The 12,500-nt window shown below is 42.3% G+C and overlaps 4 protein-coding genes and 1 non-coding gene across 5 annotated transcripts in view; 3 read left to right on the forward strand and 2 right to left on the reverse strand.

The window, feature by feature from the left end:
* Positions 1-1,630: 1,630 nt before the first annotated feature.
* On the forward strand, positions 1,631-4,414 carry rpl26 (ribosomal protein L26). The gene is made up of 4 exons (XM_084469808.1): positions 1,631-1,692; positions 2,577-2,748; positions 2,835-2,975; positions 4,245-4,414. The coding sequence occupies exons 2-4, from the start codon at positions 2,581-2,583 to the stop codon at positions 4,371-4,373; spliced, it is 438 nt and encodes a 145-aa protein (XP_084325934.1). The 5' UTR covers positions 1,631-1,692; positions 2,577-2,580; the 3' UTR covers positions 4,374-4,414.
* Positions 3,289-3,394, reverse strand: LOC311349405 (U6 spliceosomal RNA). The gene has a single exon (XR_014636480.1). It is a non-coding gene; the product is annotated as a U6 spliceosomal RNA (small nuclear RNA).
* An 802-nt stretch (positions 4,415-5,216) lies between the features above and the next one.
* On the forward strand, positions 5,217-7,072 carry atp6v0e1 (ATPase H+ transporting V0 subunit e1). Its single transcript, XM_084469455.1, has 4 exons — positions 5,217-5,435; positions 5,890-5,937; positions 6,492-6,602; positions 6,781-7,072. Exons 1-3 carry the CDS (start codon positions 5,332-5,334, stop codon positions 6,583-6,585), a joined length of 246 nt encoding a protein of 81 aa, XP_084325581.1. The 5' UTR covers positions 5,217-5,331; the 3' UTR covers positions 6,586-6,602; positions 6,781-7,072.
* A 120-nt stretch (positions 7,073-7,192) lies between these two features.
* LOC311344950 (vesicle transport protein SEC20-like) lies at positions 7,193-10,815 on the forward strand. Its single transcript, XM_084469305.1, has 6 exons — positions 7,193-7,318; positions 7,575-7,667; positions 7,847-7,938; positions 8,079-8,183; positions 8,583-8,701; positions 9,707-10,815. Exons 1-6 carry the CDS (start codon positions 7,238-7,240, stop codon positions 9,901-9,903), a joined length of 687 nt encoding a protein of 228 aa, XP_084325431.1. The 5' UTR covers positions 7,193-7,237; the 3' UTR covers positions 9,904-10,815.
* A 1,644-nt stretch (positions 10,816-12,459) lies between these two features.
* nkx2.5 (NK2 homeobox 5) overlaps positions 12,460-12,500 on the reverse strand; it is a gene marked incomplete at both ends in the record, with an annotated part of 1,234 nt that continues 1,193 nt past the window's right edge. Inside the window, one exon of the mRNA XM_084469465.1 lies at positions 12,460-12,500. This exon is cut by the window's right edge and continues 561 nt beyond it. Within this exon, the coding sequence (XP_084325591.1) occupies positions 12,460-12,500 (41 nt within the window).

Consider the following 12,500-nt stretch of genomic DNA (forward strand, 5'->3'; position numbering starts at 1 on the left):
CTTTAAGAGAGGCCTATGAATAATGGACTAAATGGATAGCAGTAGCAAGTCTAAACTTGTTATAGGCCTACTACTAAAAGAGTACATTTATGGAGCGGAAAAAATATTTTAGAATAGAATAGATGGCAATAGATTGGAATATAGGTTTAGGTTATCTTACTAAAGGAATCACTCAGAACATGTTTAAAGGTTGAACGTACTTGAACGCTAAGCGCATTCAGTATAGCAGAAGTCCGGCATTTCAAGGATTCCCTCTCAGATCGCCTACGCAACCAAGCCTAAAAACACATAGTGCACACTGTCACATGCTTTGGATAAGTCAGGTGTTTCCTATCGCCTTCTGCTCTGTCAGACATCCAAGCAAGAATTCAGCCCGTAACTTTATAATATATGGAGGATCTACAGTGGGACATATGAGGCATAGCTACAACAGAATATTATAACTTAGATCCACATTTAAATGTCTTGGACTGTCATCGTTCATAGATGTAAGCATCTAAACACCGTCCGCAAGCCTGTCTCCCCCGATGTTAAACACACACGCACACACGCACACACACACACACACACACACACACACACACACACACACACACACACACACACACACACACACACACACACACACACACACACACACACACACACACACACACACACAGTAAGCCCCTTGACAGCCCCTGTGTGTCCCACCCTACCTTCGGTGTGGCAAGTGGAAGACAGGATGGTACTTGGGGGGCGGAAGAGGTACGGCAGATATCGGGAAAAACATTTCATCTTCTTCTCGGTCTCTTTCCGCTGGACGAACCGTTGTGTTGATGGCTCCACATCCGCACTGCCGCGACAGCTATGAGAGCGGGGCTGGGGCTGCCCGGGCTCAGAGCAGGAGGCTATGACAACATCACCTCCAGACACACAGCAGCGCAGGCAGCAGCAGCCTCCGTCAACTGCGCGCCGGGGAGGAAACGGCGCAGAGCTCCTCTCGCCGCTTGGTGGTCGCTTGTAGGAGCAGATAGCGCAACAAGGGTCTCACCCGCTCAGCGATGAACGAACACAGCCTCTGACGGGTGTTCTTCTGCTCAACAACACAGATGTTTGCCCTTTATGAATATTGGGCTAACGCAGAGCTACTGGCCTGCGTAGGCCTACGACATCTAGGAATATATCTGTCTGAACTATGACTAGTGCTATAAAATGAGACTAGTCATGAAAAATATAAAACTTTACAAGTGACCAGGTTATTGATTTCAACTGCTTTATGGCGCCATCTAGTGACTAGTTTTAAAAAGGATTAAGAGGATGTTTCACCAATAAATAGTTTGGATAAATGCTTGCACACAACCCTTAATAAACAAATATTAAGTTATAAGTTTAGAAAATGTAATATAAAATATATATATTTTTAGACATTATTTATCATTGACCTACTATCTAAATGCAATAACATTGTGAAATACATGGAAACATCCACGACAACAGTTGGTCATGTGTAACCATTCTAATTATTTCAAATGATTTTCAAATTGTATTTAAATATGATACTACTTTTTGTTTTCATAAATGTGTTTTGTGTATTGCAACATTTGTCTTCTCGTTATTTGACACTTCTCGCGAGAGTTGTGTGTGAACTAATGCAGGCGGAAGTACTACCAGATTCTCTTTTCCGCCGGACATTGAGGAGTGAACGGCAGGGTAAGAATTCCTGGCTGACAATCTTACCAAAGTTATCTTCATCCATCCTTTACTTTGCCTTAAAGTGTTCCCCCCTCACCTCGTAAACACAACCGTTGTACTACCGTCGTCTTAAAATGACCTATATTGTGAAAAACGTCCAATGTATTGGTTTGATATCCCGTGATATCAGACCGCTACCGTCAGACCGCAGCGGGGCACGATGGGGAGAATAAGACGGAGTGGACCTTAAAGCCTCGTGTGGCTGATAGGGTGGAGGGTGTGAAGGGATCTGAACCAGTGTCGTTCACCACAACCCGTCCACCACAGGACGTTGTTATGCTGCTATGCTACTGTTAGCCTGCTAGCTAACGCTGGCTAGCAGTTCAACGTGATGCTGAGCGCAGCTCGTAAAGGGGACCGGGGTCGGTGAGACGTCTGGGGGTCCGGAGATTCGCAGTCCCGCATGTGTGAGAGTCCCGCATCATGTGTGAGATGACCGGGACTGGAGGTCCAGACGTGAAGGGTCTGCCTCCTGGCTTCACCCTCCTGCATGGGTCAGCTTCTAGGAGTGAGCAGTGTGATAGGAGCTTCTAGGAGTGAGCAGTGTGATAGGAGTGAGCAGTGTGATAGGAGCTTCTAGGAGTGAGCAGTGTGATAGGAGCTTCTAGGAGTGAGCAGTGTGATAGGAGCTTCTAGGAGTGAGCAGTGTGATAGGAGCTTCTACGAGTGAGCAGTGTGATAGGAGCTTCTACGAGTGAGCAGTGTGATAGGAGCTTCTACGAGTGAGCAGTGTGATAGGAGCTTCTACGAGTGAGCAGTGTGATAGGAGCTTCTACGAGTGAGCAGTTTGCAAGCGTCTAAAGTTTTCTTCTTTTATTCAACAACTCTCTCTTTGTCTGCAGCATCATGAAGTTGAATCCATTTTTGACGTCCTCTCGGCGCAAGAACCGCAAGAGGCACTTCAACGCCCCCTCACACATCAGGAGGAAGATCATGTCCTCCCCGCTGTCCAAGGAGCTCCGGCAGAAGTACAACGTGAGGTCGATGCCCATCCGCAAGGACGACGAGGTCCAGGTGTGTGTGTGGGCTCACTGGTCACTGGGGAGCTGTGTTTGTGTTCCTCCACTTCCTGTTGTATTTACACTGTGTTCATCCACCAGGTGGTGCGCGGACACTACAAAGGTCAGCAGATCGGCAAAGTAGTGCAGGTCTACAGGAAGAAGTACGTCATCTACATCGAGCGCGTGCAGAGAGAGAAGGCCAACGGAACCACGGTCCACGTCGGAATCCACTCCAGCAAGGTACGGTCTGCTTGGAGGGTTGTCACACAGCGGGGGGGGGCGGCAGCAGTGGAACCAGCTCACCTCCAGTGGAACCAGCTCACCTCCAGTGGCTGTTCATCATGAGGCGTCTTGAGTCATTAAACCTTCAGTTACTCTAAACGTTACCTTATTGATTGGCCAGAGCTTCCATTTTTCTGTCCCATATATTTTCCAATGTCACAGTGACATGGTCCTTTCCTGGTATTTCTCCTACAAAGTAGTTTTAGTCAACATGTTCCTGGTTGTCGGAGACTAGAGGTTGATTATTATTTTTTTTCTTTCCCTTTTTTTAAAAAAAAAAGAACGCTTCACGAATTTGCGTGTCTCCTTTGCGCAGGGGCCATGCTAATCTTCTCTGTATCGTTCCAATTTTAGTATATGTGATACCGAAGTAACACAGGTTGATTATTTTTAATGAATGCTGTTGTATTTCCAGCCTTCAAATGTCTGAGCTTAATTTGACCTGCTACTTGTCCAACACAGCATAGTAATTAGTCTTGGTAAATTTAATATGATCGATAATGTCAACAGACATTTCTTAGATGATTTGGGGTGAAATGATGAACCGAGCTTTATCGTTGGATGTTGTTGATGGTTGTAAACTAGTGTTTTAACTTAGCCTTTCAGTGACTGCGTTGCAGGGGCAGCTCCTGTCAACGATTCCCCCGTTAGTAGAATTGTTTAAAAGCTCCATTTTCACTGTTCTCCACCACCCTGCTCCCTTTGGTTCAGTTGCTGTTTATGTAAACTGAAGAAAAGCTCTCCCTTTTTAAGATAAGATAGCTGGCTCTGAACAGGTCTGATTTGCACGTTGGTGCTGTTCTGTTAACACTCATTCCACTTTTGTTTGGCACAAACTGTTCAGCCATGGTTTCTTGTTCGACTTGTGTCTTGGACAGGTTAGTTTTTGCCATTTCTCCTCAGTTGACCTGAAGCTTTTTTGCAAAGGGAAATCAATGTCTTCTAGACTCATGTGATAATAGTGAATGACTCAACCTTGGGTGGCAAAAGATTGCGCTCTAGTGACATTGTGCAATAAGGGCTACACATATGAGGGGTTTAAAATGACATCATGTAGCTTCAGTTGAGTGGTGTAAACAGTAGAGTCCAATCTTATGTCCAGACAGCTAGCCTTTGTCCATTATACTTGTAGTTATTAACAACATTTAAATGTATTGGAAGTAGTCTGCTGACTGCCATTCATTCAATCTGGGGATGTTTTATTGACACTACTTCTCTCTCCACCAGGTTGTCATCACCAGGCTGAAGCTCGACAAAGACCGCAAGAAGATCCTCGAGCGCAAGGCCAAGTCCCGCGCTGACGGGAAGGAGAAGGGCAAATACAAGGAGGAGACCATTGAGAAGATGCAGGAGTAACAAGACCTTTGGCATACAAAATAAACTGTTGTATAAATGGACTTCACACTTGTCAGCCTTGATTTTCTTTGAATTGTTTGAGTTAGTATGTTATTGAAAGTCAGTATGTAGAGGGTATCTGGTTTAAGGTGTTTGTTCAGGTATAATGCAAGTACTGCTTAGAGCTTGTTGCATTTAATTGTGAAATAACTTCACATGCAATACTATTCATTTCTTCAATGCAGTCACCTGAAATTGTCTTCAGAGAACATGATTTTAAAAACTAATATCAGTGTCACAACTTGGTCTATAACTGATAATTTACAAAGGAGGTATTCAGGAATCTAGGATTACGGTTTTGCATACAATCCTTTGACCGGGTCGTATGCATTAGCGGATCAGTACTTCAATCATTTATTTACTTTCAGGAGCAGATGGTAACTTTTTCGGTATACATTGAGTTAGCGTAGTACTTTGTCAAACCTAAGTATGCAATTGTCTTCCCCATGCCGTCAAGGCATTGCGTTGTTCTTCGGGGCCGAAGCTCCCTGGTTCTGCCTCCGCCAGCTCGCTCTCTGAGAGCCTGTGATCCAAAGAGACGTCCGGCACCGCTGGGTGGGTGTTCCGGTGTAGACTAAACCCAACCTCCACTAAAGAGTGAACCAAACACGGTATAGCTGGTTGCAGAGTTGAGATAGGCCTACTTTTAAAACAAAACAAAAAAAAGAATTGTTCCCTTCTAAACTGAAAGACAATTGTATACTTTGAGGTTGATATCAAGTACTAAACGGACTTAATATTATCCACCCTCTCCAGCGCACCGCCTCCAGACGCGTGACTCCCGTTCCTCCTCCTCCCCCTCCCGGCGGTCATGTGATGTGCGGCGGAGTTTTGTCGTTCATTTCCTTGCTGTCAACTTCTACTCACTTCAATTACAAAGTTTTCACGTTGCCTTTTTGTTTCTACTTATTAAGGAGCTATGGCCGAACTATCGTTCACGATCTCCATAATCGTGATGACGGCCTTTTGGGGTCTTGTCGGCATTGTGATCCCGTTCCTTATTCCTAAAGGACCCAACAAAGGGTAAGTTTGTTAGCTTCACTGGCTATCAACCTAGCTTTTTAGAAATAGCTGTATAACTTGGTATATTACATCTATTTGGATTTAATTAAGTGTACTTTTAAAGAGTAGACTATACTCAACTTTAAATAACATTTGACTTAAATGTTTGTCGCTTCAGGGTTAATAAGTTGCAGAAGTGCTGTCAGGCTCAAATAGACCAGATGAGTGAACCTTATTTAAAAACATCTTGTAGTCATGCAGTATAATCCTTACGATCGTGTACTTTCTAGGTCCTACTGCGCTCGAACCGATACTGGAGCACACCAATAATAGAATAGGCCTATATAATAAAATAGTATTTTCGACTGTGGATAACTTCCCTTTTCTGCATTTGTCACCCAATCGTTGGTTGTATCATATGATGTAGGAGAAGTGATGCGGATGAATGTTAACCATTCCTTGTTTCTTCTTGCAGTGTGATTGTAACCATGCTGGTAATGACTGCAGTGTGTTGCTACCTGTTGTAAGTATTTCCAACCTGCAGCATGTAATGTTGTTCAGTCGAAGTGAGGTCTCAAAGCATTGTTTAAGTTTGTATGGTTTTAAGTACATTTTTACACACATTTGCAAAAGGAATGTTAATGGCCCAACGACAACAGATGAAAACGTGACATTACGAAAAGAAAAGTCTACGTTTGAAAAGCAATGTTTGTTCACACTTAGGCCTAAACTCTTGTCTCTAAACTGTTTTGTGTATCGAATCGATTTTGTAGTGATTATTTATATGATGATTAAAATATATAGCTGATCCCTCTTGGCACATTTCTAGATTTCTACCTAATGGTTTACAATTTCACACGATTCAAGTTAACGACGGAGTCAAGTTACATTTGAAAGGACGCTAGAGGGCAGTAGAGACGAGATAACCCGTTAATAATACCTATAGTCAATACCACATTAAATACCAAAACATTAGAACTATAATGACCACAAAAATCTGCTACAATTAAAATATATTTTTTTAATTTGAAGTGTATGACTTTCAGATTACTCTTGATTGGTTTGTAATCCCTACAGTTGGTTGATAGCTATCCTGGCCCAGCTGAATCCACTGTTCGGACCCGCCCTATCCAATGAAACCATCTGGTACCTCCGCTACCACTGGGACTAGAACTCTAACACAAAAAAGTATTTGACTTTGTAGTTTGAATTGCACACACTTTCTGCTCTGGCAGGTTAGATGTTTATGTAACGTGTGTGTGTGTGTGTGTGTGTGTGTGTGTGTGTGTGTGTGTGTGTGTGTGTGTGTGTGTGTGTGTGTGTGTGTGTGTGTGTGTGTGTGTGTGTGTGTGTGTGTTAACTACAGACGCTGTACACCAATGGAGAACGTGCCTTTCACTCCTCACTGACCAATAGGGCTACTTGTCAAGCTGCATTCATTGTGTGCCTTACTATTTGTGGCAGTGGTGTCTTGGGTAAAGATTCCCAAAGGATTGCATACATTTACGATAACTTAAGAGTGTTTTTTCCTGAGTGTGTTTCCTTACAACGGGTTATCCCTTTTGATGTTTCTTCACAGAGTTGTCTCTGTTTCTGTTGTATTTGTAAGTGATGTACATATGCTTAAAATGAAATAATAAATTATCTGATGTAGAGCGTTTGTGTGTCCGTTGGTAAGAGTTTTTTTAAAAGGGTAGAGTTCTTTAAAGCCGAATTATTGGACCGTACACAGTGAACGACAGTAAGCGAATCAAAGGTTCCTGAGTCAATCTGACCAGCGGGCTTCCTGCTTGCCGTAGTCGCAGCGGCTCCGACCGGCCAACATGGCGTGCTTGGATGTACACGTCCGAATATGCGAGCAAGAAATACTTAAATATGATTTGGAAATAAAGGCCCTCGTCCAGGTAAGAACGTACGGTCATGGCTATGTAATTATCATCATATACTATACAATGACCGTTTAAGTTGTCATTTTTGTACCGCTCATTAATCGGGCAGAGGCGACATGGTTCAATAATAACGAGTATTTCCGCCGCTGGCCTCACGTCTGACTGCAGCTGATCGCTTGTTTTTGGCCGAGCTGCTTACTGTCATTCCGTCATTACTGTCATTACTGTCATTCCGTCGCCTGAGTGCCTTCTGTGTTAAATGTTCTTCTAGGATGTAAGGGAGTGTACGGGACCGCAAAGCACACTGACAGAACTCAATTCAATAGTGAAAGAGAATTTCCAGAATCTCAGACTCCGGATACAGGTAACCTTATGAACATGTATTCTATGTAATGCGGACACTGTGTATGTATATGTACCTTATGAACATGTATTCTATGTAAAGCGGACACTGTATGTGTATATGTACCTTATGAACATGTATTCTATGTAAAGCGGACACTGCCACAGACTTGAACTTGGGTGGTGTTTTAATTGGAACAGGATCTAGAGCAAATGGGGTTGGAGCAGGACAAGGAGTCGGACAAGCAGGCTTTACTGCAGCAGGTGGAGGGACATCGAAAACAGATGATCAGGTGAAGTGCTTTTAGGTCTTATAGGGTTAAAGCTGAGTCCATCAATATAGTTTAACAATTCATCTATTTGTCGATTAGGCCGTTTAAGTCGTGTGTGCAGAATGTATGTGTCACTCATACGTTGCTCTATGATTTTGTAGTAACCAAACTGCTTGGAGAAAAGCAAACCTGACCAGTAAAATGTCGATCGATGCCCTGGAAAAGGAGGCTCTGCTGAACGGAGGAGACGATGCGTTGAGGAAAAGGTGAGCTTCCACCTCGAGGTCACATCGAACAAACACGTTCCCATAGCAACTGACCGTTATTAAAGACCCGATTTGATTTGATTCAATGAAAACCAAACATCAAAACATCTTATTTTAGATTAACAGTGATGTAATTGGTAATAATCTCAATAGGATGTCACTAGAGGGTAGATTTTGTCTTGGCTTGTAATGCCTAATAAACTTCATACCTGGTGGTCAAATATGGACCGTTTAACATTGTCATAAACATCTACAAATGTGTATACATATTTTGTTAATGATTTAGTACATCATTAATTAAAGACTTATAAATGAGTTACGACTAATTGTCAAATAATGGAACAGTACAGGTGCACCTAAGACGTTATTGGAACGAGTTGTTCTCGCTTCCCTTCCCAGGAAGCAGACCAAGGAGGGTCTGACCCAGACGTCCAGTGACATCACAGAGAGCCTGATGACCATGAGTCGAATGATGGCGCAGCAGGTGGAGCACAGTCAGGACACCATGACAACACTGGGTTAGTAACACGTCTGGGAGGACCCGCAGACATATCAACTTCAGGTTATGTTCGTAAAGTGTAAAGTTCAAAATGATAGAGTGGAAACGGCGCCGCCTATGGGCCCGATACAGACTAGCAACATGAGGTGTGCTTTGTGTACGTGGCCCATCTGTTAGACGGGTCGGGTAGGGAGGCTTCAGCTGGCTCAGGTCATCCGCTGGAGGATCAACTGTATTTCTCGCCATGCTTCACCACTGCAGTACAATACGTCAGGGAAACAGATTTTCAAAGAACCACAAGAGCTGATTTTGGACGGGACGGCATCAGACAAAGGCTCATCTCTGGGAGGGCTTTAAACTGTAAGGATGGCAGAGTGTGTTTGAATATGACTGCAGGATGTACCCCAATGGCCACAGTCTACCTGTTAGCCTCCTGCAGAAACCAGCTACAGACGTTTATCTAAAGTTCACTCTGTGGCTAAATGGGTCAGGGTGAGGGTTAGGGTGTTAAAGGGTTAGGGTTAGGGTGAGGGTTAGGTTAGGGTTGTTAAAGGGTTAGGGTGAGGGTTAGGTTAGGGTTAGGGTGTTAAAGGGTTAGTGTTAGGGTGTTAAAGGGTTAGGGTTAGGGTGTTAAAGGGTTAGGGTGTTAAAGGCTTGGTACCAGACCCAATATCTTTAATTTAGATTCAGAGCTGCATTGTTTTTTTTTAAGGATAATCAGATAAAAAATACAGGATTCTTTCAAATTAGAATTACATTTAATGGGCACTTTATTCATTCCAAAGGGGGGATGTGGATGTAACAGCAGCACACAATAAAACAAAATATAACAATTAATATTAACTAATGGCCATTTAACAATGAAAAGGTACTTTTATTTGAATCATGTGAAACAGTGAACATGATAGCAGCATGTTGGACTACAGTCCTCCTCGGTGCTGGGAGGAGGCACGGTGCCTCTTTCACGAGCGTGAGCTCACAAAGCCAAGCGCTGACGGGCGGAGACGATGTGTGTCCCCCGCAGCCACGTCCTCCAGGACGGTCCAGGAGACCAACGAGGAGTTCAAGGCCATGACGGGGACCATCCAGCTGGGCCGCAAGCTGATCACGAAGTACAACCGACGGGAGCTCACAGACAAGCTGCTCATCTTCCTGGCGCTGGCACTCTTCTTCTCCACCGTGCTCTACATCGTCAAGAAGAGACTCTTCCCCTTCCTGTAGGAGACCACCATGGGAAGCCCCCCCCACCTCCAAACTCTGCAATCTCTCCTCCCATCTGAAGTCTGGTCGTCCTGCTGCTAGCCGACCATGTGCATGGCATTGTGGACGTTGTGCTGTACTGTACGCTTGTGGTGCTGTTGAGCTGTTCTCTGTAGGACATCTATTCATCGATCACACTCCGATAACCCATTGCCTCAAACGAGCTGGAACACGTTGGTTCACTAAAGTGTTCCAGCCGCAGGAACTGAGCTGTAATTCTCTATAAGATTGTGGTGATGCTGTGCATTGCCGTTTATTAGGGCCAATGTAGATGTAGCGTTTTCATTTTATTTTATTTTAATATTGTTATTGATATTCCACCTTTTTTTCCTTTGATTGACCAAAACTGGAAGGAAAAGAAAAGGTTGAGTGTTAACTATATAATTTCTTCATTCCATTTTTGTCTACCCCTTCCTTCGCTAGTTACTAACTTAATAATAATCCTGTTCCTAGTTACTAACTTAATAATAATCCTGTCCGAAAATAAATACTATTGTACTTTGACACACTTATATTGAGTGTTCGAAAAATCTTGAATTTAAAATCTCTGGGTGTATTCAATATTTAAAATACAAACAGTGATTGTTTGTACTGTAATTTTCCGGTAATTCCGGTTACATTTATTTAACCAATTTTAGGAATTACTATTTTTGAGAATTGGAGCCTTACACTATTTAATCATTATCCCAATGTTTATTTATATATGATATCACCTGTTTGCAATGAATTGTTATTATATAACCTGCAGTATTTGTAAGGCTTGGACCAATAAATCGCAGTGTGTCCCACTAACCCTGGAGCAGTGTGCTGTTTAAAGCCCCGTCCATACAGCGAAGAGAACGCTTAGGAACCACAGTAACCCTGGTCACAATGGAACCACGCTGCCTTGTGCAGATAACACCCGGAAAAGCTGATTAATCGTGTGTGTGTGTCTGTGTGTGTGTGTGGGGAGAGATATTTTTAGGTTTGTGTGACTGCTATCTGTCTTTGCCTTTTCAACACCTAAAAGCAAGTCTATAATGACCTTATGGCCTTCTGCTGTAATTGCCTTAAGAGTGTTCATTTTAGAAATAAGAAATAAATGTAAGGTGGTTTTTTTTTTTTTATGAACCTAATGCTGTTTCTATACCTGTTGTTTACCAATGGGACAATAGCTCGCCGGTTGGCTTAGCGGTGGATAAACAAGCTTGTCTGTTTAAAGTGGTGGCAATTGGCCAATTCCTAGCTCAGCTTGTAGACACACTGCTGGACTCTCGTCTGTATGTGAAGCAAACTGGAAGATTCCGGCATGTAGCAAAGTGTAGGTGTCAATCAAACGCCTAGGTTTCATTTGAAGAGAATTTTGACTATCATTTATTAGAGGAGAAGTAACTGTGAAGTGCTGGGCACTTGTTTCTATGAACATCTTGACTGGACGACAGCGATGTATTGTTTCTCTTTCTTCTGAGAAATGTACTTCTGTAAGTCCCTTTGGATAACGTCTGCTAAATGCTCTGAATGTAAATGAAGCTCTTTGGGGGATAATTGAGCTTTAGCATTTGGTTGGAATTTGATATTTACCAAAGGACAATATAAAAAGTTTTTTTGTTTTTCCTAAGCCCAAAAAAAAAAGTAGGCCTAATACATCATCAGTTATAGGGCATGACAGAAAAAGTGTTAAAAAAAAGTGCATGCAAGTTATTAATAGGATGAAGAAAGCTATATTAACTAACTTAACATTTTATTGATCTACGTCAAATATTTTACATATCGACTTCAATCTTGCACTTATTATATTCTATAATAATATAGACCGGAACAATAGATGCTGGCATACAAAAAATATTCTCTAACCTTTATTAAAACTTTAACTAAAGCGGATTACAGTTTTCCGGGGCTAAATCCACTTCAACACAAACCTCCACACTGAACGTGTGCGCCAGTGTCAATTCTTGAAGCAAAACATTTAGTACCGCATTGAGGCCCTAATGCATGCAGCATACGTGCGGACGATCGAGATATTTGTAAACTTTAGTAACCTTTCAGCCCACATGAGCAAGTTGAAGGAAGTTGGGTAACAGCCACTTCAACATTTTAACCTGAAACTAACCATATGGGATTTAACGACGTAATTGAATTAGGCCTTAAGGTAATATATAGCCTCCTACCCAAAAAGTATATAGTGCCTATAGGTTAGCCTAGTTAAATTAGTTATAGGCCTATTTATTGATAATTATTATATAATCCTGTGTGTGTACACCAATACAAAGTTATTTTTACACAATAAAATAATAGTCTGAAAGACTTTTTTTATAGGTCGAATAGTGGAAATATTCTCTTAGACATAACCTAGTAGACTATATTTCTGGCCTTTTCTTAAAAATGAAATTAATGTGTCTCTTTTCTTAAAAAGAAAGAAAAAACACAAATCAGGCCTACCTTTTAAAGTTCTGAGGGCGACACATAAATACAAAGAAATCACACATGCATTTGGCAAATTAATCCGATTAACAGGAAAAGATTATATTGTGCTCATATTTACCATGTCCTAATGCCATGTAACGATGGCACCCCGTTAC

This window comes from Micromesistius poutassou (assembly GCF_964030765.1).
Source record: "Micromesistius poutassou genome assembly, chromosome: 6".
Taxonomy (NCBI): Eukaryota; Metazoa; Chordata; class Actinopteri; order Gadiformes; family Gadidae; genus Micromesistius; species Micromesistius poutassou.